This window comes from Passer montanus, unplaced genomic scaffold, assembly GCF_014805655.1.
Source record: "Passer montanus isolate IOZ18808 unplaced genomic scaffold, ASM1480565v1 scaffold164, whole genome shotgun sequence".
Taxonomy (NCBI): domain Eukaryota; kingdom Metazoa; phylum Chordata; class Aves; order Passeriformes; family Passeridae; genus Passer; species Passer montanus.
Window position 1 is genome coordinate 271,047 of NW_024363605.1, and position 25,625 is coordinate 296,671.

A 25,625-nucleotide genomic window follows, 5' to 3' on the forward strand; every position below is an offset into this window, starting at 1 on the left:
GTCGAGGTGAAAGTGACCTATCGTCTTACAGAGAGATAACAAGGGTCTGAAGACAGAAGAGAGGTTTCTTAGTCATTATGACTCAGCATTTCTCAGCTGCTAAATGCCATGGAGGCATTGCAGGCCCTGTGCCTGCTACACAACGTTTTGTACTTACTATGCGTCATGAAAATCAGAACAGAACAAAACTATTTCAAATTAACACAAACATTTATTTCCCAAAGCAAGAGTCTCTTAAGCAAACAAAACAACGGTGAATTGATATTCCTCCTTTGTTCCATATCTTGAAAATGTGATGCTCCCACAAGCTTTTAAAATATTCAGTATTGACTTTGCATTACTCTGATGTTCCATTGAAATGACTCTTCCAAAATGAGCGGGTCTGTACAGGAACGCTGTTAGCAGGCTTTGTTCCTTATCTTACCTAAATAAGTTTTAAGGAATGACACATTCCATCTGGATTTCTTAGGTTTCTTTCACCTTTCATCCTCCATGTCTATGTGCAGAGGCAATCAGTTCTTGAAAAATGAGATTGTTTAGAATAGGTTAAAAAAACCCCAAACTTCCCGCTCTGCGCTGGTGAGATCCTGCCTGTACTACTGCGTTCAGCTCTAGAGTCCTTATTATAAAAAGGATGTGGATCTGTTGGAGCAAGTCCAGAGGAGGTGACAATGAGGGTCAGAGGGCTAGAGCTCCTCTGCTATGGAAACGGGTTGAGAAAGTTGAGGGTGTTCAGCCTGGAAAAGAGAAGGGGAAACCTTAAAGCCCCTTCCAGCACATAAAGGGGCTCCCAAGAGCTGGAGAGGAAGTATTGGTAGGGGCATAGAGTGACCGGACAAGGGAGAATGGCTTTAAATTGTCAGAAGACAGGGTTAGGTTAAATATTAGGAAAATATTCTTCTGTGCAAGGGTGGTGAGACCCTGGCACAGGTTGCCCAGGGAAGCTGTGGTTTCCCCATCCCTGGCAATGTTCAAGGCCAGGTTGAACAGGCCTTGAAGCTACCTGGGATAGTGGAAGATGTCCTTGCCAATGGCAGAGGGGTGGAATTAGATGATCTTTGAGTTCCCTTTTAACCCAAACCATTTTGTAGTTCTATGATTCCATGAACTGCTGAGTAAACTTTCCATGTTCTTAACAATTTTCAGAATTTCTGTTGGCCTTTTCTTTCATGCTTTTTAAAAACAAAATAAAGCAGCGAGCTGCAGTTAATATCAGTGACTTTCTGGATTTGGAGAACAGTCTGCAATATTAAATTTCCATAACACTAAAGGGTCTGGAGAATGTTAGTACAACTTCTATCTTCCCAGAATGCTATTTGTGTAGTTCAGTTCTTTGGTTTGTTTTTAAATATTTGAGGGGTACATCCCTTTCTTCCTCTCTTTCTGTGTACTTTAAAGCATGTTGTGGAACCATTCATCTCCGAGATAACCTCCATTGGCAGAATACAGCCTATTGGATACACTTGATTATAGATGAGCTATTTTTCATTGAAAATAAGGATACAGAAAGATGGCATAGGTCTCTTAGTGCTATCTTTCAATTTAAAAATAATTACAGCATGGTATTGCATTAAGAGAAGTTTTCCTTTTGAGGCTTGTTTAATTCATCATTATACATTATTCTTAATATCAAAAGATATTTTGCTAATCTGTGCAACAAAACAGCAAAGGAAAATGTAACTCTTCATGAAGGCAGAGGAAGACATGAAAAAAAAACAAACAACTGAAGATACAACATATACAAGCAAAGCTACAAAAATAAAACTAAGAGAACATGTTTCCCATCTCCCTTCCTCTTCCAATGGAAGAAAGTGTGAAAATGGGTTTCATGACACATCTGAGCAACCCTCCTTCCAGGTGTGGGCATCTTGGCCCTTCATACAAATTGCTATTACCCTGGAAGGTATTTGAGAAAGCAAGATGAAGATTGGCAGTTCCTACTACTTTAATACAGCAATTTTTACATCTTAAACATGGTATCTTGTACCCTGTGGCTGGATTAAAGTCTATGTTAACAGAATTGCTGTTTTTCAATGAGTCTCAGCAATTTAAGATCTTAAGCAGTTGGCAACGTGTAAGACTCTTGATGTTACACTGATAATAAAGTTTTCATATTGCTGCTTATGGAATTGTTGGTACAGTACTCTCATTATAGCACTGCAGATCAATTAATCTGAGACCTTGCTTCTCCACTGACATGATACTACTCTCAAATATGCCATATTTTCTGTACCTGAGAGGTAGGATTTACTTTAATTTCTTCCTAGAGTCTCATATCCATAATCTTAAGTTAGGTGATTGTTGGGGTGCATTAGTTTAAGTTGGTTTATTCCTGTACCCCCCATGAGGCGTGGTAAAGCTCTAAAAAAATAGTGTATATTCTTGCTATGCTGGCATCCAAACTGAGGGATAGAAAAGGCAGAATATTGTGTCAATATGGCCACATGCTGGTATTGACACAAGGAGATAATGTCAGCATTCCTCTTGTCCAGCTACTCTATTCCCTGGGAAACAGAGGTGATGCCAATAAGTGGATTGGCTGGTTTCGACAGTAGAATGGAAAGGTGAGAAAGCAAAGGAGGAAGGCAAATGCAGAATTACTAGATAGTTTGGCACAGATGTAACTAAACAAATTTATGTTGATGCAAATTTTCATTCCCACAAGAATACATTATCCAGAAGAAATGTGAGTTACAGATATGCGAGTTCATTTGTAGACTGGAACAGTATCATGTGCACTGCTGTAAATCACATACACAAGCCCATAACTTTTTCAATTATATGCTTTAATTGAGGCATGGAATACCCAGGCTTTAAAGGCAAGCCCAATTGAGACTAGTACCATAGGAGGTGATCTGTCAGTCCTCCACTCCCCTCCTAATACACTAAACCTCAGAAGCACCAATACTAAGAAGCATCCTTTCTGAGTGTGAAGGGACGCTGTCTTCTTTTATGCAGAAGAAACATGAGCTAATCTGCTGGTGTAGACAGATCTCTCTCTACAGTGAAAACCAGATTTAAAAGATGGAGCAGTAGGCTCAAATACCTACATAGTGAAGACCAGTGAAGACCACTGCCAGCTCTAAATCCATCCAAAAGGCAGTGTAACCTTGTCTGAAATCTGCCAGTCTGCCTTTGTATCTCTGGGAATTGCTGACCACCATCTGGCATGAATTTAAGCTGAAGCCAGAACCCTTTATTCCCATCATGGTGGCCCTATGCCTGTCTCCTGCAGGGACTAGATGTGCCTATTCCTTTTGTACACTGCAATTTCTCATTAGTTAGAAGGATACTAGTATTTAGTCTTCCTTAATTTTCTATTCACTGTGCTAAAACCTGCTACTGTTATAAGCACATATACTGGTGTTTACACAGTACAATTTCCAAAATACAGCCAAAGCCTCGTGTATTCATATTATATACCCTGTGATTGATATACTTCTCCAAACAGCTCATCTTTCATGGTTTTACAGAAATAAAGTTAGAAAAATCTGTGCCATTGCTCATTATGAGGAAATGGGTATCCCTGCAAATTGTGCAATATCAGTGAAGGCTGCAAAGCTTTGCTGAAAAAGCAGCAAATGAACAACTATATCCCAGCACATCTTGGAAAATCTTAGATTAAATTTCATCAGTGTTAATGAGTTACCATTTAAATGTCAAATGAAACTAGTATTATTTGTAGCTAACTGCTGCTACAATAATTGCCCCTATATAGCAGGTGCCATACATCAGATGCACTGTTTGAACTTCCCCTTTTTCCTAATCATCATTAATGTTATATTGAAGCATATATATAATACTTCTATACCTTTCAAAGTATTATCACCGTTAAATATTTAGGTACCTCGGATTTAAATAGAACAGTGAAATGACAGCTAGTTTAATTGTTTAATACCTTTTAGAATTCAATCCACAGTAAGTTAAAATTGAATAATCACTGTGTAAGTATGTTTAGGTTATTCTAGAATGAGTTACATCACTCCTCAAAAATATAGACTACATATGTTCCTACTCCTAGTAGTTTCATCTTCTGGAAGTGATTTCAAAATCAACAACAGAAATACAACCAGCTTAAACAAATTGTTTCATACAAGTAAATTCTATCACAAGAAAATACACAATAGTAATGGAAAAAGTGATAAATAGACTATGTGAGAAGTAAATGTTTAAATTAACACATTATAAGGTCAAGAAGTTTAGGTGTCTGGGCAGTTACATAATACAAATCACAGCTTTTTACCTATTAAATCTTGCAGTTAGATTTAGTGTCTTAAGTCATAGAATTCTAAAACAAAAATTTTAAGAATTGGAGTTAGCATATTGGACTTTAACAATTAATTTCTTCTTTCTAATTGAGAAATATGTCTTGATGGAAAAAATCACCCCATGATGGAAGACATATAGAAAATAAAGTGTAAATAGAACAATAGGACACCTAAACTATCCCAGAGTAAAATATGAGGGAACTTGTTCCATGTGAATATATACATAAAGAAATATATATATACATACATATTCAGAATGGATGGTTTAGACGTGTAAATATGACCTTAGAAAGTTACTAATTTTGCAAATACATTTTGTAAGTCTCACATGCAAATACTAGTTTCTGTACAGTCAGTAAGTGCATACAGAAAATGTGATGGCACCACATGAGCAGACATTTTAAAATTTAATTGACTTCATATAGATCTGATGTCCAGAAATTAGATCTAGCTACACCTTAGATAAAAAAAGTCTGTTACATGAATCAGTATTTTCTCTCCTTACTTTTCAGTTTTCAGTAACACAATTCATAGAGACAGTAATTTAAAAATGTAGGTCAAAAAGATTTTTTTTTCCTGGTAAATGACATTAATTTTTCCCCCCGGAAACTTACATGAAAATTTTAAATTCAAAATAACTTCCACTATTATCATTTTATAAGCTTCGTTATATAAACTCTCCTTGAAAAGACCAATCTGTAGTTTATATATTACACTACATTTTATTGCATCTACATCTAGAGTTTTACTCTTTAATTGTTCTATTAAGCAGGACATAAATTTCTACCATCAAGATAGAATATGATTAATACATGCATTAAAGAATTTTGTTGATTTTAATATGTTATACATATAGCTATGCCTGACAGAAATATTCTTTATTTAAATACAAAATATAGGTAGACGCTTTATATTAAGTCAGTGGAATGAATAACCACAAACTGAGAAATTATTTTATTGAAATTATGAGAATGATGCATTCTTCAACGGTGTTATTAATTGTTTATTTAAAGAGTTCAGAGTAAACAGCACAAAAAATTAGCCAAATTTGAAATGAAAGACAGTCCTCCATGCAACAGCTGGGTTTATCCTGCGCAGGTTACATCACTGTTCCAGAGGATGTTGTGTAGGTATTAAGAGTGTAGTTATATTTTCCTGTTTGTTCATTCTTATAATGTGTTTGCCTTTCCCTAGCTTCTGTAGAAGCACCATCCAAAGGATACCTAAGCAGCTGCAAAAACATGAAGATGTTTGTCAACATGTAACTTTTGTCCATCAACAGCCAGAAATATACTGTAGAAACCTAAGCTCCATCATTACTGAGAACCCTTATGGAAGTTAGACATAATTAACTAAACGTGGAAATTATTACATGCAAATACTGTCACATTTAAAATTGAAAAAAAAAGCTGTCCTTTGCAACTCAGTTTTTAATTTCTTCATACAGAAAAAAACCACCAAAAACTCAATAACAAATCAGCTTCCAAAGATGAGGATAATTTTAGTGTTTCTTAAAACCTAACATAATTGTTCAGTGTATCTATATTTCGAGTCAGTATACACAGGCTCATGGGAGAATGCAAACACGCTTTTTATAAAGGCATAAATTATAAATATAGGTAAGTATAAATAGTAAGGTTTCTCTTGCATTTAAACACAGACAATAATATGGAATTTTAATAAAAAGATCACAGCCACTAAAAAAACTGATAGAGCAATCATATAGCACTTTTTTCTATGCTACTACAGTTAAAGAGGTGTTGAGTTGACAGGGCATCATGGTTTAAAAGCCCAGCCAGAAGCCAAGCCCTAAGCAGATGCTTGCTTACTGCCCCACCAGTAGGACTAGGGAGAGGATTGAAATGGTAAATCCAGAAAACTTATGGGCTGAGATACAGTTTAAGAGGGAAAGCAAAACCCATGCCCACAGGCAAAACAAGGAATCAATCCACTGCTTCCCAAGGGAACACAGTTGTTCAACCATCTCCAGGAAAGAGGGCCCCATCACATGTAACAGTGACTTGGGAAAAAAAAATGTCATCACTCCCAATGTTCTCACTTCTCCTCTTATCTCTATATATTGAGCATGATGTCACATGTTCTGGAATACACATTTAGTCAGTTAGGGTTACCTGTCCTGGCTGTGTCTCCTCCCAGCCCCCATAACCCACAACTTCCTTGCTAGCATGGCAAGTGTATGAAAAGTGGAAAAGCAATATATGTAGCATGACAGCTATGCAGGTAGGGAGAAGCAACACTCTCTGTAACTGTTAATTTTATACCTGTGGGAGTACAAGGGGAAGAACTGGAATAGTTGGAGCATTCCAGGTTCTTCAGTACAGGAAAACTGCTTTCTTATCACTCCATCCTATGACAGAAAGACTGAAAATTCCTGTGCTGCTATTAATTTCTGAAATGGGACAAAACTTTAGAAAGGCAGAAATAAATTGTGCTCAGGCAGAAGAGAGAAGCAGGAAATAAGGAGTGAAAGGAATGTTTTGTGGTATCTGTATCTACTATAAAAGTAACACCTTCCCTTTTAATAACTGAAAGCCACTTTATGTAGCTTTACACCTAATAATTAGGGTGTTTAACAGCTTTCAAATTTTGTAAAAAAACCTAATTGATCCTCTGACATATCTGTGAAATAGCTTCTTACTTCACTGACAGAAAAAGAACAACCTTGCTGAAATTACTAGCACAATGCCACACAAAACAGTGACAACCCCAGCCCAAACACCTGAGCTCCTAATCAGGCATACATCTGCCTGGAATGCCCCACCCCACCGCCACTATTCTCACAATATGTACTATTATAATTAGCTCAAACTAGGGAACATGAAAATGTACTTTTCAGGGAATCTAGCCTGACACCATTCCAGCACAGCAGGGATGAAGGACTGACTATCCTAGTGTCATTTATACCAGGGATTTTAGAATAAGACATATTTACAGAAGCTCAAGAAGTATCAAGAAAAATATTGTTACGCTTGCCCCTTCATAAAAAAACATCTATTTATGAAAAAGTCCCATGAAGGCTTGTAACTGTAGTTTTGAGTAGTCCTGAGAGGAACAGGGAGTTGGACTCAATGATCCTTATAGATCACTTCCAAGCCGAGATATTTCATGATTCTAAATAGGCAACTTGGCTTGCAAAGTGAACAGAAAAGGTATGTCGGGTGCACACAGAGATAACAGCTCAGCTGGTATTACTAGGAACTCTTTCTCTGCAGAATCCTTTTCAAATTTAAAACTGTTCTCACCAAAATAAACCTCCTGAAAGAGTGTTGCAGACACATTACCCCCTCCTGAGTAAAATTCTTAGCACAGCTGTCTGTCCAATCCCCATGTCCCCACACACATGCTGCTTCCCTGGAAGGCACTTAGAAAAGCTTGCCTCATAAAGGGAATCTTTAAAATATTTACACTGCATTTCTATATTTAGGCTTATTGCTACTGCTACAGTGACAAGGTTAAAATTATTTTGTTTAGAAATCTGTGAGGGAAGCAAGAAGCAGTAAAGGGAAATCCACAGAGAGAGCAGCCTCCAATATTCCTTGAAATAACAATTTCTTAAAGCAGAAAACCAGCAGTAAATGGGTGTATTATTATGGTATAGACTGAGGGCTAGAGCCAGCTTCTCTTTTCACTGTGATCCTGGGCACAAAACTGAAATAAATAGGGCAGGAGATCTTTCTCCTTTTTTAATGCCTTTATTAAAAATCAGCTTGGGTGGAGAGAACCGATGGGTCGCGCCCATGCTGTCGCTGCTCTGCAGGAGTGACAGGGAGGAGGAGGATGAATGCAGCTGTGTCTGCTGGTATGTAGGCAGAGCTGGGGCCCCCATCCTCACAAGAGCAGCAGGAGATTCCGATTTTTCAGTTTGACATTTGAGGTCCTCTTTCTAGCCAACAACATCTTTAGGTATGAATCGAAGTTGTTGTACCAAATAAACACTTTAGTTTAGGAGGAGAAAAATGGTTGATGTTGAAGGTAGGTATAGGTTTGCATAAGGTGGGACTGAGAGCTTGCAAGCTTGAGTAACATGACAAAAATACAGTTTCAGGGAAGTACACAGTCACAGTTCTTACAAGGTAAACAATACCACCAGGATGTATTTTTAAAATTTATTGTTAGAATTTAATCAGAATCATTAAGGTTGGAAAATACCACCAAGATCATCGAATCTAACCATCAATCTAATACTGACAGGTCCACCATGAAACCATGGCAAGTCCACTGTTCCCCCAGGAGCCTGTTCCAGTGCTTAACCACCCTTCCAGTGAAATATTTTTTCCTAATATCCAGTCTAATTCTCCCTTGATAAAACTGTTTCCACTTGTTCTATCAGTACTTGAAGAGAGGCCATAGTGAGGTGGGGACTGGTCTCTTCTACTGTCTGCAGTGGCAGGGCCAGGGAAACGGCTTCAAACCGAGATGGAGCAGATTCTGATTACAGAGAATCACACAGAATAAGCTGAGCTGACACTCAGTGGCTTTTCTTCACTGTTAGGGTGGTCAGGCATTGGACCAGGTTGCCTAGGGAGGAAATGAAGTCATCATCCCTGGAACTATTCAAATGGCATTTGGATCTGGCACTGGATCATACGGGTTCAGAGCTACAGTGCTCATGTTGGGTTGAACTAGAGAATCCTACCCTACTCACGCGCGTTTCCAACACCTCGGCCGCGGAACGAGCCCTTTGTCTCCCGGGCCCGTACAACAGCCTCCCTCCACGCCCGCAGCCCAGCACAGCCCGGCCGAGGCCGTGCCTCTCGCGCAAGCGTAGAGGTGCCGCGCAAGCGCGGAGCTCCCCGGGAGGGCGGCGCTTCCCTGAGGCGGCAGCGGGCCGAGGCAGCCGTGCGGGGCCCTGTGGAGCAGTCCAGCCCCCGCCCAGCCGGGCATTGTTCCCGGCCCGTCGCCGCCGGGAAGTTTTAGCTGCGTTCCGGGTCCGCTGCCTGCCGCGTCGGGGAGGGGGGGCGCGGTGGGGGCAGGGGCCCGGAGCCCCTTTGTCACCTCCTCCCCGGCGTGAAGCCGCCGGCGAGGCTCAACATGATGGCGGCCGAGGCCACGGGTGAGGACGGCGGCTCGGGCGTTGTGGCCGGGACAGCGGGAGCCGCGGCCGGGGAGCTGGGGCATTGCCCCGTCTTGTGCCGTGGTCGGGCGCCGGAGCCGCAAGGCCCCTTCCTGGTCGGCGGCGGCCCCCCAGGCGGGCCGGATTTGTGCTCAGTTCTGGAGCTGCTGGAGCTGGGCCCGGGGCCAGCCCCTCCAGCGGCCGCTGGGAATGCCGATCCCGGCTTCCCTCCGCTGCCACCCCCCCCGGCGTTGGCCGGGGGGCTGGGGACAGTGGACGAGGGAGACTCACTGGACGGGCCGGAGTACGAGGAAGAGGAGGTGGCCATTCCGCTCAACGCGCCCCCCACTAATCAGTGAGTACCCACCGCACCCGCCTCAATCCTTGTGGGGAGTGGGTACCGCGCGGTCGGGCCCCCACCGCTAGCCGGGGAGAGTGTGTGTCAAACTCGGCTGGAAGTCTCGCAGAAGGTTTGCGTCCCACCTCTTCACCTTCCCTCCCTCCTCCGCTTCCGTTCCAGCAGGAAGTTTGCTTCACGAGGACAGTGCCCGGGGCCTGTGGAGCGCAGCCCTCCCGTAGGTCGGGACAGTGAGCGGCGGCAGCAGGGAGGTCGTACTCCTTCCACTTGAGGGGGAGCTGGTCCTCCCCCTCCGGTACTGGGTGGGGTCAGCTCACGGGAAAGAGGCGGCTGAATTAGTTTTTTGTAAGTTTTCGTAGCACTACTGCAGAGGCTGCCGGGAAGAGTGAACTATTCCGGTTGTGGTTTAAACTAATTGTTGGGGAAGACTTTTTCAGTCGCTAGTAGCCCCTGCTCGGTAGAGTCATAAACTTAATTTATGTAAATAGAGTAAAAAAAACTGTCCATGGTGTAAAAGACTTTATCTGCCATGTCATCATTTTCTATTGCATTGCTTTCTGCTGAAAAAAACCCAAACAACTTATCTTTTCCATTTCATATAGAAACAGCCAAAGTAATGCCCACTTGTTGAATCTTTTTGAAAATTCAGGCAGTCTTGAATCATGAATTTAAAAGGAATTAAAATAATTTCTAATTTTAAAAGTGTTAAGAGGGATATTTTTATAAATGTTTTAACTGCCTTGCTGCTCAGCCAATTTAAAGTTGTTTTTATGTAGGTTATGCTTGGAGAGAGGAGACACTTGGAATAAACTGTAGACTTATAGTTAGGTTTTATTGTATTTATCCGTACATCGGGTTAATTTGGATTCCTTTAGTGCTGGTAATAGAAAGAATGTTCCACTAGAGGCAGACTAGTTCTTTGTTTAAGTTGTGTGAAACATAAGATCAGATAATGTTATATAGAGTCCATGTAATTAGTAAGTACTCTAAATACAACCTTTGGATTTCACTGTAGAAAATCTGGAGGTTTACTCAAAGCACTTCCAAGGAGTGTGTTAGAATAGAAAATAAACCTTTCTTCCATATCCTTAGCATATTCTCCCCAAAATGAAATGGTTTCAGAAGTTTATATTTTTTCATTTGTATAATTTCTATAAATATGTTGTTCTTGTGTGTAGTGGATAATTTGGGGAGTAACATACAGTTGTATTTAAAGAGATATATATATATAGATAGCTCAGAAAGTTAACCTAAAAATCTGTGTGAAATATTTGATTCATTCTTTATATTCTGTCATAACTTGACTGACAGAGTTAACTTTGGCATTATGTTACATACTCTTAGGATTTCAGGAGCCATTGTCATTTTAAGTAGGACATAAAATTATAATAGCTTCTATAACAAACTTCTCCGAACTTGTTTTGCAAATTAAAAAAACAAGCCCAAAGCAAACAAAGAAGCTCATCTTTACAGCTTTTAGGCTGTAAAGATGTTACAAATGCTTTTTTAAACACGAGTATGCTTTTAAATGGTGTAAAGTTGGCATTCTGGCTTTTGTAGTAATTAATACAAGAGAGATGGGAAATGAAGCACCTGCAGGTTCTGAACTTCCCGTAAGGATGTTGTAAATATAGTTTGCTCAGGGAGATCTGGGGAATATGTCTTCTGTTAGTGTGTATTTTCAATATTCAAGCAGTGGAAGGATACTAGCATATAATCCCTTCTCTTTATTCACAAACTCAGAATCCCCCAGTTGGATTGATTTTTTTAAATCTTTGATCTGGAGTGAAACTAACTTGGGGCTCGTCTATTCAGTGTGTGTGTGGGGGTTTTCATTTTTATGCAGTGCAGCAGTGGTGTGTTTATGTTGCAGCTTAATGCTAGGTGGGATGCGCAGGATGTTAGGGAATAAAGTGGGCAACTGTATTTGTTTAGGTGATTTTTCCCCTTGCTTTCTGTCCTATTTGCAGGGCTCAGTGACAGAGGTTCAAATAGCATAAGGAAATGCCTTTGGATTTAATGAATGAATAAATGCTGATTCTGTTATATATTTGATTTAAAATCTTAGTTGACAAAATCATTTTCTGTCCTAGTGTTGCATTAATGTGGCAGGAGCCATTCCAGTATTGCAGCAAAACTGGCATTTTCGTATAGTGTTTTTTGAGTAGTGCTTATTAGTTTGAAATGGAAATCAGTTGGAATCTGAAAGTGATCAACCACACAAAATGAAATAGGCTGTCAAAATACTCTCTGGTTAAAACAAATCTTGCCCAAAGCAGATGTATTCTTACAGTCACTCTTGGAGCTTGTTCAGGCAGCATAAGAAAAAGCACTGAAGATGAAGACAGGTAGAGAAATATTAAATAAGAATGGATTGCATTAAAGTAGACCATTTTTCTGCCTGATTGTAGAGTGAAGTTCTAGTATCTTCACTTGAGTGTTCAAGGTGGCAAGCTGAGAGTCCTGCATTTGTTCCAGTAACTCATGAAAATATTTTTTTCTGAATAATTGCGGAAGGCCTTTTTCCAGACTAATGAATGAATCTGTTGCACTGCAAACTATGAGGAAGTAATGTTGGCATGTTCCGTTAGGTACTGTATAAAGAAAATGAAATGTGATGTCAATAGATTTTAGTGTATGAGCTTTCTTTGTTTAGCAGTTAATGTAGTTAGCATAGAATATTGTCTTTATTAGATAATGAATTTCTTCATTAGTTCCGGTTGTGTGTGGAAGACAACACCTTATTTTTCAAAAGTTGGTGAGTAGTGTACTCTAGGCCGCTCCAGCTGGATGTGTGGTGTTAGAAGTACTGTCTTAAATGAGTGGTTAAACACAGTGACACAACATTGTACCTAGCCTGCTACAGGAAGTGAAGCAGTAAGTAAACTGAGTGTTTTAGTTCATAGATAAATGAAAACTTCAGAGAAATAAAACCAGAAGTAGGACAGCATTTGAAGCCAGAAGTTTGAAGATGACTTTTCAGTAGTTTAGTCAGTATTTCTAGTTAACATTAGATAATGTAATTTCGTTTAAACAGTAACTAGGGTTTCTTGACCTGCTCTTTATTTAGTTTTTATTTTGTGTCATTGATTGAGTCCCATAATACCAATGTGGGACTTTGACAGTTCATCTACTAGCCTACCCCATCGAGAAATGTAATACTGTGCTGTGTTCTTTCAAGCTTTTTTGTCTATATGTTCTGTGGTTGTGAAGGGAAGATGAACACAAATTTTCTAGTGAAGGCTTAGGTCTGTTAAGAATAGGACTCCATATTTTGGTTCAAGCATACATTTGTAAAATTCCCATAATAGTTTTCCCATTTCTTTCATATCTTTCTCCGCCAAAAAAATAAGCGTCTTGTAATATGTCTTGTTGATAGGCATAGTAGAAGGGAGGAGAAGGCATCTTGTTTTTACATAGTCTTTGTGCTGCACTTAAGTATTGCAGGGTTGATTCCTCAGTGTCCCTCCAGAGTATGGTCAGTACTAGTAAAATGTTCAGTGCTTGACAGAGTTTATACACTTGACCTGCTTTATTTACTTTTATGCAATATTTAAAGACTGAAGGCGGTCTTTAATAGTTTTTATTTTTATATAAAATACCTGCTCTATCTGTCTTGTTAGTAATAGAGCAGAAAAAGGTTTCTGTTATTAAATTAGTTTATCTTTAAATCATATTTAATGCTGAAGGTAGTGAGGAGTAATCAGCATGGATTTATAATGGGAAAATTGTGCTTAACCAACCTAAGAGCCTTCTGTGATGTAGTCATTGTTTCGGGGGAGAAAGGAAGAGAGTTTACCATAACTTTAGTAAGGCTCTTGACACTGTCTTCATAGTCTTCTTACAGACAGAGTATAGATTAGGTAAAAGGACGTGAGGTGCATTGAAAAGTGGTTAAATGACTGGGAACAGAGCATGATGATCAGTAGCTCAGAGTCCAGATAAAGGCAAATTACTTGGGGTATTCCCTAGGGTGCCTTCAGGATCCAATACTGTGTCCTGCTTGGACAGAGTGCATGCACCCTTAGCAAGTTCACAGATAATGCGAAACTGCAAGAGGAGCAGCTGAAACACCAGGTAGTTGTGCTGACATCCACAGTGAAGTGGACAGGCTGAAGAATTAGGCTGTGGGAGATCTTGTGTAGTTAAACAAAGGAAACACAGAGCTCTGGCACTAGGGAGTAGTAACCCTAAGCACGTGGTGGGGCTAAACAGCTGGAAAACAGCTGTGCAGAGAAGCATGTGGGCATGAGGATATGACCAAAGCCAGCAGCGTGCCTGTGTGGCAAAACTTCACACTTGCTTTTCCCACATGTAAAAAGGAAATATGTAAATAAAGATTTGGTTGTACAATGTGACATGCTTCCACACTAATAGCAGCTGCCTCCTTCCGTATAGTAAATCCACCATCTCTTTACCTCTTTGTGAATGGCTTGTTCCTTGCACAGGCCTTGTGGTATTGAGGCTGTGTTAGGGACCAGAAACCATGTAGTTGTACTGTGAACTTGCTGAGTGCATCCGTCCTCACAGTAGAAAGGGCTGGCTGGGCCTAATGGGGCTGGTGTGACTAGCCAGCATCTTCCATGGAGCATGGAAAAATCTCTTGTTTGTGTGTGGACCAGAGGCCGCAGCTCTAACTGCAGTGCAGCTCATTCCATGTGGTTCATGACGTGACATATGGTTGTCAGCCACTCAGCGTGGTGGTATAGGCACCATTCTTCTGCACACCTGTATGTTGCTTGTGTGGATGTAGAGGCTCTTTGTGATGTTTGTTGTCTTTGTTCTGTCTGCATGCATGTCTGCATGTTGTAATTAAATTGTAATAGATAAGATTGGAGTTTTGGACATACCGCTTTTGAAATAAACTGGCAGATGGGAGTATTTTTATGAACAGTTTTGGCAGTTTTCTGAAAAATGGAAACCTTTTACTGGTATTCTCTTGGGAGCAAAATAATGAACAATTACACAGGTTTCTTAAAGCAGGCAAGTTAAGCAGGTAGTCACAGAAAAAAAACACCTGAATTGTGATGTGTAATTGATAGAACATTTTATAGTTAAATAATTTCATGACATATGTTTGTAAGGCTACTTACTCTCTATGCATGACAGCAACTGCATTGTTAGAGTACTAGCTGTGATTCAGAATGCAATTGAATTATGTTTGCTTAAAACACAATGAAAGGAGTGGATTGTCAGCATTTAGAAAAATGCGAAGGTAATTTTAGAAATACAGAAGTGTTCCTAGGCAGGATCAGGAAAACAAGCAGAGGTGACTGATGAGAAATTATAGGGACCTTATCTTTGGCAGTGATGGAGGATGTACATCTAAGTAGTAGCAAGTTAGAGTTTTGAGTGTAAGCACTTGCAAGTCACATTCATTTGGCAACTAGCTAAGCAGGTTTTTAGTGTAATAGCTTCCCATCCAAACTTTAATTCCTTTCATCAGACTTACAGTACATCATACATAGCAATTCCTTTTGCATCAATTAAGAATCTCTGTGGTTGGCACTGCTTTGGACTGAAAAGAATAAACTTGAAACTGTTTTGATTGCAAAATATTTAAGTTGTAAGTCTTGACATAGAAAACTCGGAGAGGTGGTTTCTTGTTTTTGCAGAAATAATCAGGCTTCACTCAACTACCTGATTGGAGGTTAAAACCAAAGGATCTGGGGGTTACTTTATTTCATTTCAGAAATGATGGTAGGCTGTTTATATCCTTCAGAGTATTCTGTGCGCTATTCTCTGATGAAATTAGGAGTATGGCTAGCTCTGTAGTTTACTCATTTCTGTTGTGCTTTCTTTGGATAGCACTGACTGTTGGATGGATCTTCCTTTGTAATGCAGTATAAGAGATCTTAAAATCTTTCTGTAGTGCTTGTTAGATTAGTCAATACCCTTAAATGAGATTGAGTACTGCAGTTTTACAAAACAGTGTTTACTGTTTGCTATCAAAGTCCTTGAAGATTATGATGGGAAGTTGCAGAATGTATCTCTCTATAATACTGAAAACTGGTGATAGTAGGATGGGTTATAAGACATTGATTTTGACAGTGATATCTTTCAGTGGTCTGAGATTGTATGTTACGTGAATAAACTGTTTTTATGTATTGATGAAACTCTGCTCTGTGAAAAAATGCAGTTATTTCTTGATAACCATTTTGCATACTCTAAAGATATTATACTAGAGTTTGCACTTAATTGTGTATCCTGTTTTTTTAAAGATGTATAAAAAATACAGAGGTTTCCTGATGATATCAGTTGAGCTGTTTTCTCTTATCATGGCTCAATATTGACTGCTTTACTGTCGTTTGTTTTAAATTTAGTGTTAATATTTATTTCTGCGGCTAATACTATAGAGTAATTTGGTACATTACACTAATGCAGAGTGAGCTGTAAAATACCGTGTTTTTTTGCCATCTGAAGTTAACATTTTATATATGGGCTCACTGAATTTAATTGCACTCAGAAGTTAACTTAATATTTTTATTTCAGAAAACAAACCTTTCCTTAAATGGTTTACCAGGTAATAAATGTCTTCTGATACACTTGATATAAAAATGTTGAATGGGACAAAATATAGTCTGTTCAGTGATGTTCAGATATGATCTTCAATATGTGGCATATACCAATATATATATTACCATCACCAGCAAGGAGAGTGTATTTTTTGTTTGAAGCTTCTGGACTGAGAATTGGGGCACCTAAATTTGTGCTGTTGTTAGAAATCCTGGTCCCTTACAGAAAAATTATTTTATTTGCATATGATTCTGTCTTTCTGTTTATTCTGTAATTTATTTTTTTGTAATTTGCATTTATACTAAGACTCCCACTTCTTCATTGTGAAATTGTGCCTTTCTTTAAATTTGGCATTTTAATGCAATGTCTCTCTCAATAGAATTAAGATTATTTTCCTCAAGTGGGTGATAAATAGGAACAAATAAAAGCTCAGTGAACCTGTTATTAGTCTAAAATAGATTTCATGAAATGGAATGTTTGTTTCTTCATCAGGGAAGTTTATTGGGTCTCTGAGGGAGGAGTTATATACTTGACACGATCCGTCCTAAGGACATGATTCTTGAAGGTTCTTTTTCACTGATCTCAGTGTGCAAACACTGACATGACAAGGGGATTTGCAGTAAAATCAAAACAGATATACTTTTATTGAATAGCCACAGCAAAGATGTGTTAGAGAGAAGGGGGAATGGAGAAAAGGGAAAGAATAAGGAAAAGAAGAGAGGAAAGGCAAGGAGGTGTATAGCTACCAGACGTGCGGATGACAAAGTCCCTCGAAGTCCAGTCGATGAAGAGCCTGTTGTCTTCACATCAGGGGAGATCTCAAGGGTATCAGTCAGCTCTAACCTTTTTTATAGTCCTTTTGAAATGGGGGAAGGGGACACATTTCAAAATAGTCTATTGATAAAGGGTACAAAGAGTCCATCAGGTGTCATCAGCAGCAGATGTTGTAGGCAAGAACCATTGTCTTCTTGGTCCAGTGGTCGCTTGCAAAACTTGCTTCAGTCCCCACGCATGCCTTCCCTCACCCTACGGTAGGGATTTCAGTCTCAGTCCTTTTGGGAAGAAGAGGGGAGCTTTTCCATGTAGGGGTCGCATGTCTCAGTCCTTGAGGGGAGAACCTTCTCCCATCTCAGTCCATCTGTCACGGTGGTTGATGTACGGTGAATGGAGGGTTTTTAGTGGTGACCTCCAGGAAGGTCATTCCAGAGAGAAAGTCCAGCCAAGTCAAAAGGGTGGAGAAATTCCAGCACTAGCGTTGCTAGGTGGTGCAGGCGAAGGAGAGCACACTGCCCCTTCTTGGGTGCAGTGTTCCATGAGTTGAGCAAACATGCCCGTAAGCAATAATCTGGCTTGGTGGACCAGACAGACCTGGATTTTCAGAACAGGATCTTTTCCTTTTCCCAGTGGTCTTGGCTTTCATGATGATCGAGAGGCACAAAATGAGGGAGGTTTCGGACAGACACAATACTCACAAAAGTCAGTCTATCCAAGAAGGCAATGCCCTGTTGTGACGTGTTGGGAGCAAACTCATTCAGGTTTCAGCTGTGCTGTGCACACTGACACACAGAATATTTCATCCTATAATTGACTTTATAATCAACTGTCTTAATTTTGCTTCATTTCCTAAAAGACTCCCCTCGTCCGGAAGGTGTGACCACTTTGTGGACTGTCTTTGAACAACAGGTTTCTGTTCATGAAGCTGCTTTGCTCTGGAATGGAATGACACAGGCTCTTGCTAATATAACTAGGCCTGCAGCACTTTCAAGTTTTCAATGTTGTACAGACACGACAGTGCTTCTACTGGTTTAGGTTGTTTTGATCAGGGTGAGGAAGAGAAGTAAAGGGGAGCAATACCAGCAAGTAGCCAGTTCTGTCAGGTTAAACTGTATTTATGCTTGTGCTGCTCCTACTGGTGAAATGGTGTTTTTTGGTTTGGTTTATCAAGGTTCTGTTCTGATAAAAGCTCTCAAAGCTTTTGTTTCCATTTTGTAGGGAAAAAAACTGCTTGTGTTCAGATTTTATCAAGAGCTCAGCTTTTATTTTTTTTTCATTTTTTGAAGCTGTATGCTGTGAAATTTTTTTTTTCATATATTAGTTCAAGAGATCATTTACGTATCTTTTAAATTGCATGTTTGTGAATGTTACAAAACAGTCTGTGAACTGTTAAAACTAAATCATATGTGATCTGAAGTGGTGGAGGATTTTAATTGTCTAAAACACTGGCTGTTTTGAAGCTGACTGTTTCTGAATGTAAAAAATTAAAGGTTTAATGAAGCAAAATTAGGTGGAGAAGCTAATGAGTTATGGCAATATATAGCTCTGGAGCATAGTGTGGCTTGGTGAAGGTAATGAGAGCAATGACAGTCTTTGCAAACTGCTCTCCATCACTACTTTCTTGAAAAAGTTATTCTTGATCATTTGAAGTAGAACAAGTGTTCTGACAAAGGCTGTGTAAATAAACTGAGATAGGTGATTGAATGCTTGAATGGCAGCAGTAGATTAAAGATTTCTTATGTCATATTTTGCAATTTGTGTTTTGCCATGTATTGGCACTCACTTTGATTGAGAGTGTGCACATTGTGATTAGGAAAGGTGATTTTGGGGCTGGGTGGTGGCCTGGTGACTGCTGTCCAGTTCTTTACCGGCTTTGCTGCAGCTGCATCTCTGTCAGCTGAGGAACAGTCTGATAGAATTCACTTCTCCATTTGTGCTTTTGAAATACTGAGCCTGAACTGACACCTTTGTAGGCTTAAAATACAATAGTCTTCCAAGTCAGGTCAGTCACCTCAGTTTCTGTTTTTTTAAAGTAAAAATATCAGGGAGGAAATAAAACCAATGATATGTGTAGAGCCTCTGCCTCTTAGGGTTGTTCCTTGGGAAAAGTAGGTTATCTGAAAAACTGCTGTGTTAAAAATGCTGTTTATTGGAAATAAGTAAACTAGGAGGTTGAAATTGTAACAATGTGATCGACCAAGTTTTGGAGTTACATGGGTTTTGACTGAAAGATTTTCTTTATTTCATGGGTCTGTTTTGTGAAAGTAAACAAAACCCTTAAGTTCTAAGGACACCCGTTGTAACTTTTTTTCAGGTGGTATCATGGAAAACTTGACAGAACAATTGCAGAAGAACGTCTTCGACAAGCAGGAAAACCTGGAAGTTACCTTATTCGAGAGAGTGATCGGAGACCAGGTTCATTTGTGCTTTCATTCCTTAGTAAAACAAATGTCAATCATTTTAGGTGAGAATTAAATGTTTTATTTTTAATATTTTGATCTATCTACTTTTTGTTTCAGAACACAATAAAGTGAACAATGATTGTATTATAATGCAGTATTTTTGACTCTTAGTGCTTTAATTGTACAGGTTTTTACTTGCGTTTGATTGTTTTAAATCATGCTACTTTAAAATTACTTTGTAAGGTGGAGAACTGAAGTGTGAGGAAACCAAAAATATATGGATAGAGAAGCTTGTCTAAAGTGGTTTGAATAGATTTAAAGCACCATGCAGGTTTCATTAGTCAGCGAAGGAGATTGTGTCTGTTCCATAATAATGATTGTAGTTAGCACAGTTAAAGTGCTAGCAGATCTGGTTGCTTCCTTAATTTTGGGGGAAAAAGCCCCACTCACAACAAACACCCCCCCCAAACAAAAAAAAACCCCAAACAAACAAAAAGAAGCCACAAAAAATCTCAAAGCAAACAACACCAGTAGATTATATGTTTACTAATTGAAAGATTTGCTGGAAACAGCTTTCAGCATATGTCCTGAGCATTGTTTTCTGACTCCTGTTGCAGTGGTATATGCTTATGAGCTTGGACTTAATATTTGAAGATTCATCTTTGTATGCATTTTGCATTACATCTTGGGAGAAACAGCATAATTCAAATTATGCATTAACTACTGAAATGGTTGTGTGAGCTTTTTCCCATTAGATACCAAATTTTTTAATTGAGTTTCAGGAGATACTTTGATTATTCCAGAGTAATTTCTTAACTTTTAATATGGATGCTAAACTAACTGTAACAAAATGACTAATTTTTGGTGGTGTTTGTTTTCTGCATGGTATAGTTTTGAAGTGTAGTAATTTGTTAAAGACCTTTGCTACTTTATACCTATTATAAAAGGTTTGTGTTGTGCATGATACAAGTAATAATGCGGTTGTCATGCATTGTTTCAGTTTTCCAGGATGTTCACGCTTCTTTTTTTTTTTAAATTTCATTTAGTTCTGACAAATGTACTGTCTTTTTCTGTGAATCAGCACTTTCTTTGGATAAAAAACTGGTGGCTCATAAAATATATTTGCTAAAATATTCATTAGGTTTATTTACATGTTTACAGAGAGTCTGTAACACTGTATTTTGCTGAATTTAGGCAGTGTTTTAAGAATGAAAAATTATCCTAATCTCCTTTTCTTCAAAAAAAATTGGTAGCAAAAATTTTTCTAATGTCAGGCTTCTGTTTTTTTTTTTTTATTAACAGGATTATTGCCATGTGTGGAGACTATTACATTGGTGGGCGTCGCTTTGCTTCACTCTCAGACCTGATTGGTTATTACAGTCACGTGTCCTGCTTGCTGAAAGGAGAAAAGCTCTTATTTCCAGTAGCACCTCCAGAGGCAAGTAAAAAAAAATCCTTAAGACTAACTTACTAAAATGTTTGTAACTTTAATCACTATTCAAAATTTTCTTTGGGAAAAAAAATTTAGAAAGTTTCCTGTCGTTTTGCATAGGCATACGTGGAACTGTAGGGAGTATAAAAATGCATCCTTAAAACAACAGCAGTAATTAAAATGAAAAAAACGCACTGCAAAATATCAACTGTAACAAATCCCAAAACCTGAATAAAGATGTTTCTTAATGTTAAAATTTTGGATATTATTTCTGCTCTAAGTGAAAACAAAAAAATTAAAGTGCTCTTTAGTGCTCTTAGTCAACAAATTACGTGTTTCTAGCTGACTGTGGTTTTGAGCTTTGGAAATGTAAAACTGGCAAGGCAGTGTTCTTTGCCTCAGAATAGCATAAGGCTGGGGAGGAAGACTCTGCAGTATAGAATATACAGTGCAAAGTATAAAGAAAAAACCATTGCTCTTTTTTAAACTATAGCCTGTGGAAGACAGAAGAAGAGTTCGAGCAATTCTGCCTTACACCAAAGTGCCAGAAACTGATGAAATAAGGTATGTTTGAGTAACAGTAATAGCTATGAAATTCTCAAGAGTATTGACAAATAGTAATAATTTAGGTAGGTGTATGCAAGTATTTTCCAGTTCCATATTAAACTTGACATAGTTCGTTTAACAGATGATATCTCTCTATTTGGTTGGGAATAAGAATAAGACATTTTGTTCTTAGTATATTTGTATTAATTGAACAGAAGGTACATAAAGGTACATAGAATTAAAATTCATAATGTGATGATTTTGAAATATGTTTTGTAAAGCCCTAGATTTTTACCAAAAGGATAAATTTATGTGTCAGATAATTCTGTATGGAAATGCCTTATCAGAGTGTGTGAAAGAAATGAGCTAGGCTTTTTTCTGAACTGCCACAGAATTATTGGATGTGTAGCTGAGGGAAACAATTCAGATCACTAGAAAGAGAAAGTGGGCCTTGTCTACTTACAAATTTAAGAATGGAAGAAGTGAGTCTTTCAGTAGAAGACCATTTTCTGTTTACTTGGGATTGATACTGCTTTCTTGAGAATTTTTTTCCAGATTAAAAAGTAGGAAGATTTGAAAGTCTTTTGTGGTGATTCCTAATCTCTCTAATGAGACAGGTTTCATAAGCTGATGTAATACACCAGTTGAATTGGGAATTTTCTTAGGTTTAAGATTATTATCTTAAAATGTAGAGGAAAGTATGAGAGCTTTATATCCTCACTTGGATGGAAATTTATTCCAAGACTCACAGTCCAGTCTGATTCTTTAAAGGATGATATGAGGATATTTGTTTTTGTAATTATGTGTTTTACGAAGATGATAGACTGGGAAGGGGCTCTCTAGTGGCACATTGCAACTAAGGCTTCCTACTCTGTGTGAGAACAACAACAACAAAAAAAAAAAGAATCCTTTATGGGCCTTATTGAACCTATCAGCTTAAGAGAAAATAGCATTTTATTGTTTGCTATCACAACAAAAATTATAGGCAATTAAACCTTTTCTTCCTCTTTTAGGATCAAGCTGAAATGCAGAGTTGATATTTATGTTTTGAGGTCTACATGGTTAAAATAATTCTGTTTGTGGTATAGCTGAGACCAGAGTTCTCAGATTTGTTCTGGATTGAATTAATATGCTCTTGAAGAAATTATGTATTTCAGAGAATATTGACTTAGAATTTTAATATAATAGTAAATATGTTTATGTTTGAAGTATTACTGAATTAATTTCAACATGTCTTCCATGTAGTAACTATGCAGTGATGGAGTGTGCTCTTGTTGTTTGTAATCTGTTAAAGCTGAATAGCAGTTGAATTTATTCTTTGTTTTTGATAGTGGTTTATTGCGTTTTGTTTTTTCTGTTAGCCTACATTAAATGAGAGCTGTGCCATAGACATTTGCTATGCAATTTTGAATTGAAATGGTAGTTGATGAGCTTCTCTCTTTACTGTTTTTCCTGTACCTTGATGCATCATGAAACATGATCAAAAATTCTGTGCTGCAGCTGAGTTTGTGTTCTTAACATTTAAGGAGTAACTTACGCTAGTCTTCCAGAAATGAAAACTCCCTTAGACCTGCTGCTATGTCCTGCACTTTGGCCACAATAAACCCTTTGCAGGGCTAGAAAGCTGCCCAATGGAAATGGACCTGGGATTGCTGGTCAGCAGCAGGGTGAAGATAACCCAGCTGTGCCCAGGTGGCCAAGAGAGTCAATGGCATGCTGACTTGGATCAGCAGTGGTGTAGCCAGTAGGACTAAGAAAGTGATTCTTTCCCTGTGCTCAACACTGGTGAGGCCACACCTTGAGTACTATGTCCAGTTCTGAATCATTCAACTCGGGAAAGACACTGAGGTCCTGGAGTGTGTCCAGAGAAGGGTAATGGAACTGGTAAAGTGTCTGGAGTACAGGTCCTATTATAAGCGGCTGCAGGGCCTCAGCCTGGAGAAGAGGAGTCTCAAGGGAGATCTCATTGCTCTCTACAACTCCCTAAAAGAAGCATGTAGCCAGGCAGAGTTCAGTCTGTTCTTCCAGATGGAAGAAGAGTGACAGGATAAGAGGACATAATCTTAAATTCCCCTTTAGTCTACAGGGTGGCTTTAGGTTAGGGGAAATTATTCAGAAAAAGGGTGATTAGACATTGAAATACTGCCCATGGAGGTGATGGAATCAGTGTCTTGGAAGGTCTTTACGAAAAGACTGGATGTTGCACTTAGTGCCGTTGTCTGGTTGACATGTGGTATTTGGTAGTAGGTTGGACTCAGTCATCTCAGAGGTAGTTTCCAACCTTTTTGATTCTGTGATTCTCTGATTTTGAATGTTAATGCTTCTTACACTTGTACCTAATTGCATGGTATCTCTGGTAACTGCTCTGTATTCTCTGCATCACTTGTCTTCATGTATGAGAACATAATGAAGAGGTATTCCACAACTTACATTATGCAAAGTAATTTTTCAATGAAAGGAATATTATTTTCTTATAGACTGCTAAGGGTTATTTTATTTGTGTTGCATATTTGATCTCTCTTGATAAAAGAGCAATAGTACTGCATATTAATATTGCTGTGTTATTTTTGTTTTATACATTAGCACACTTTGAAGTTGACAGCACTGAAGCATATATTACATACTAAACATAAATCAAAAGTATGAAAACTTGTATATAGTAGCCACTTAACTGTGAGGAAAAATACACATGTGCTTGGACTATCAGTTCCTGCATTTTTTACAAATCAGTTTTCCCAAATATTTTATGGAAATTATACTCAAGAATTCATTGTGTTAATTAAACTTTATATTATGATTGTATCTCTGATTTAAATGTTGCTGTAATCCTCCTCAGTTTCCTTAAAGGAGACATGTTTATTGTCCATAATGAATTGGAAGATGGCTGGATGTGGGTTACAAACCTACGGACAGATGAACAAGGTCTTATTGTGGAAGACCTGGTAGAAGAAGTGGTAAGTAATTTTTGTATTCAGATTTCTTAAATGAATGGGATTTTTTAATAAAATAATACTGAACAAAAACTAGTGACATTTTAATTGCCTGTTTTCTAATTATGTGCTTTTCTGAACCTAATAAATTCATCTAGTAGTTCTAAAAAACTAAAACCTTTAAGCATAGTTTGTTATCAAAAAATGTTTATTCTTATGTTGTCCAAAGATAAGTGCAAATGAATGGTACTGTAAATTTACTAGGCATTTCCCTAAAATCTACGGTCCTGGTAGATTATTATTATCATTAAATTACATTTCTTTCTTGCAATTGCTGTGAAATGTACACTAACTCAACAGAATGTAATTTAGCATTGTGGTAGGTCTTTCTCTTTATTCTAGGATGAAATTTGGGTTAAAAATATATTGGTGAGAAGAAAAAAGGGAAAAAAATAGATTTTTTTGTAATATCTTCTTACACAGTATGTATGTTTTGCTAATAGCAATGTTACTTGAGATGCTTCTCATAAATGACCTGTGTCAGGATGTGAATAGCTAAACTGAAGTGGCAGTACTAGACTGTTGATCTGTCGACTGATAGGTCAGTGTTAATTTAATGTTTGGAAGGCTGAGAAGGTTGAAACTTTCTAAAAAGTTACCACTTCTAAAAGACTTGGATCATGAATGAAGTAATTATCAATTTTTTTCTGAATTTTTTCTGAATTTTCACCTAGTGAATGAAGAGGAAAGCTTTTCATAGAGCTGCAGTAAGCCCTTTAGGTAAAAAATGCATCAGATTTCTAAATGTATTTTTTTTTCTACAGAAGGTCTTAACTTATAAAATGTTTTTTTAAATTGAGTTGTACTGTTTTCATTCACTTGATACCTTAATTTTCTCACAGGGAAGAGAAGAAGATCCCCATGAAGGCAAAATGTAAGGATTTTTGTTTTGTTGTTTGAAAGCAATCATAACTGTTTGTCAAGTTCCACCGTGAGATTTCTACTTGTTGAGAAAGTGACCAAAGAGATTTATTTTTTAATCTCAAGACTTCTTTATATACTAGCTGCTGCAGATGCAGGGATAATTAACGTGAAAAAGTCTTGTAATAGGTGTGTCTGTTGTTAATAGATATTGCAGTGCTGAAATCTTAAATGAGGCCATGTATGATCACTTTCAGCCAAAATGTGCACTTATGGAGTATTTCTTGAATCACAGTTGCCTTGGAATTAACAACTCTAAATACTGTTAGAACAATGTCTCCTGTTTATGTCATGGGTGAGAGTGCAGATCTTCTGGAGAGTAGGAGTGCTCTGCAGAGGAATCT

At 38.2% G+C, this 25,625-nt stretch overlaps 1 protein-coding gene and 1 long non-coding RNA gene across 4 annotated transcripts in view; one reads left to right on the plus strand and one right to left on the minus strand.

Moving 5' to 3' along the window:
- Positions 1 to 5,258: 5,258 nt before the first annotated feature.
- On the minus strand, positions 5,259 to 9,040 carry LOC120499639. The gene is made up of 2 exons (XR_005626933.1): positions 8,935 to 9,040; positions 5,259 to 5,499 (listed from the first exon to the last, which is right to left on the minus strand). It is a non-coding gene; the product is annotated as an uncharacterized LOC120499639 (long non-coding RNA).
- Positions 7,901 to 25,625, plus strand: part of RASA1 (RAS p21 protein activator 1) — a 47,874-nt gene continuing 30,149 nt past the window's right edge. Inside the window, exons 1-6 of one of the 3 annotated variants that reach the window (XR_005626929.1) lie at positions 7,901 to 9,342; positions 19,305 to 19,454; positions 20,695 to 20,830; positions 21,318 to 21,388; positions 24,207 to 24,324; positions 25,203 to 25,234. Coding sequence is in view for 2 of the 3 variants with exons in the window: in XM_039703591.1 (XP_039559525.1) it covers positions 8,819 to 9,342; positions 19,305 to 19,454; positions 20,695 to 20,830; positions 21,318 to 21,388; positions 24,207 to 24,324; positions 25,203 to 25,234 (1,031 nt within the window). In the remaining variant the exon portion in view is untranslated. Of the gene's footprint in view, positions 9,698 to 19,304; positions 19,455 to 20,694; positions 20,831 to 21,317; positions 21,389 to 24,206; positions 24,325 to 25,202; positions 25,235 to 25,625 lie in introns of all 3 variants that reach the window. The other 2 variants (XM_039703591.1, XM_039703592.1) reach the window with 2 other exon arrangements.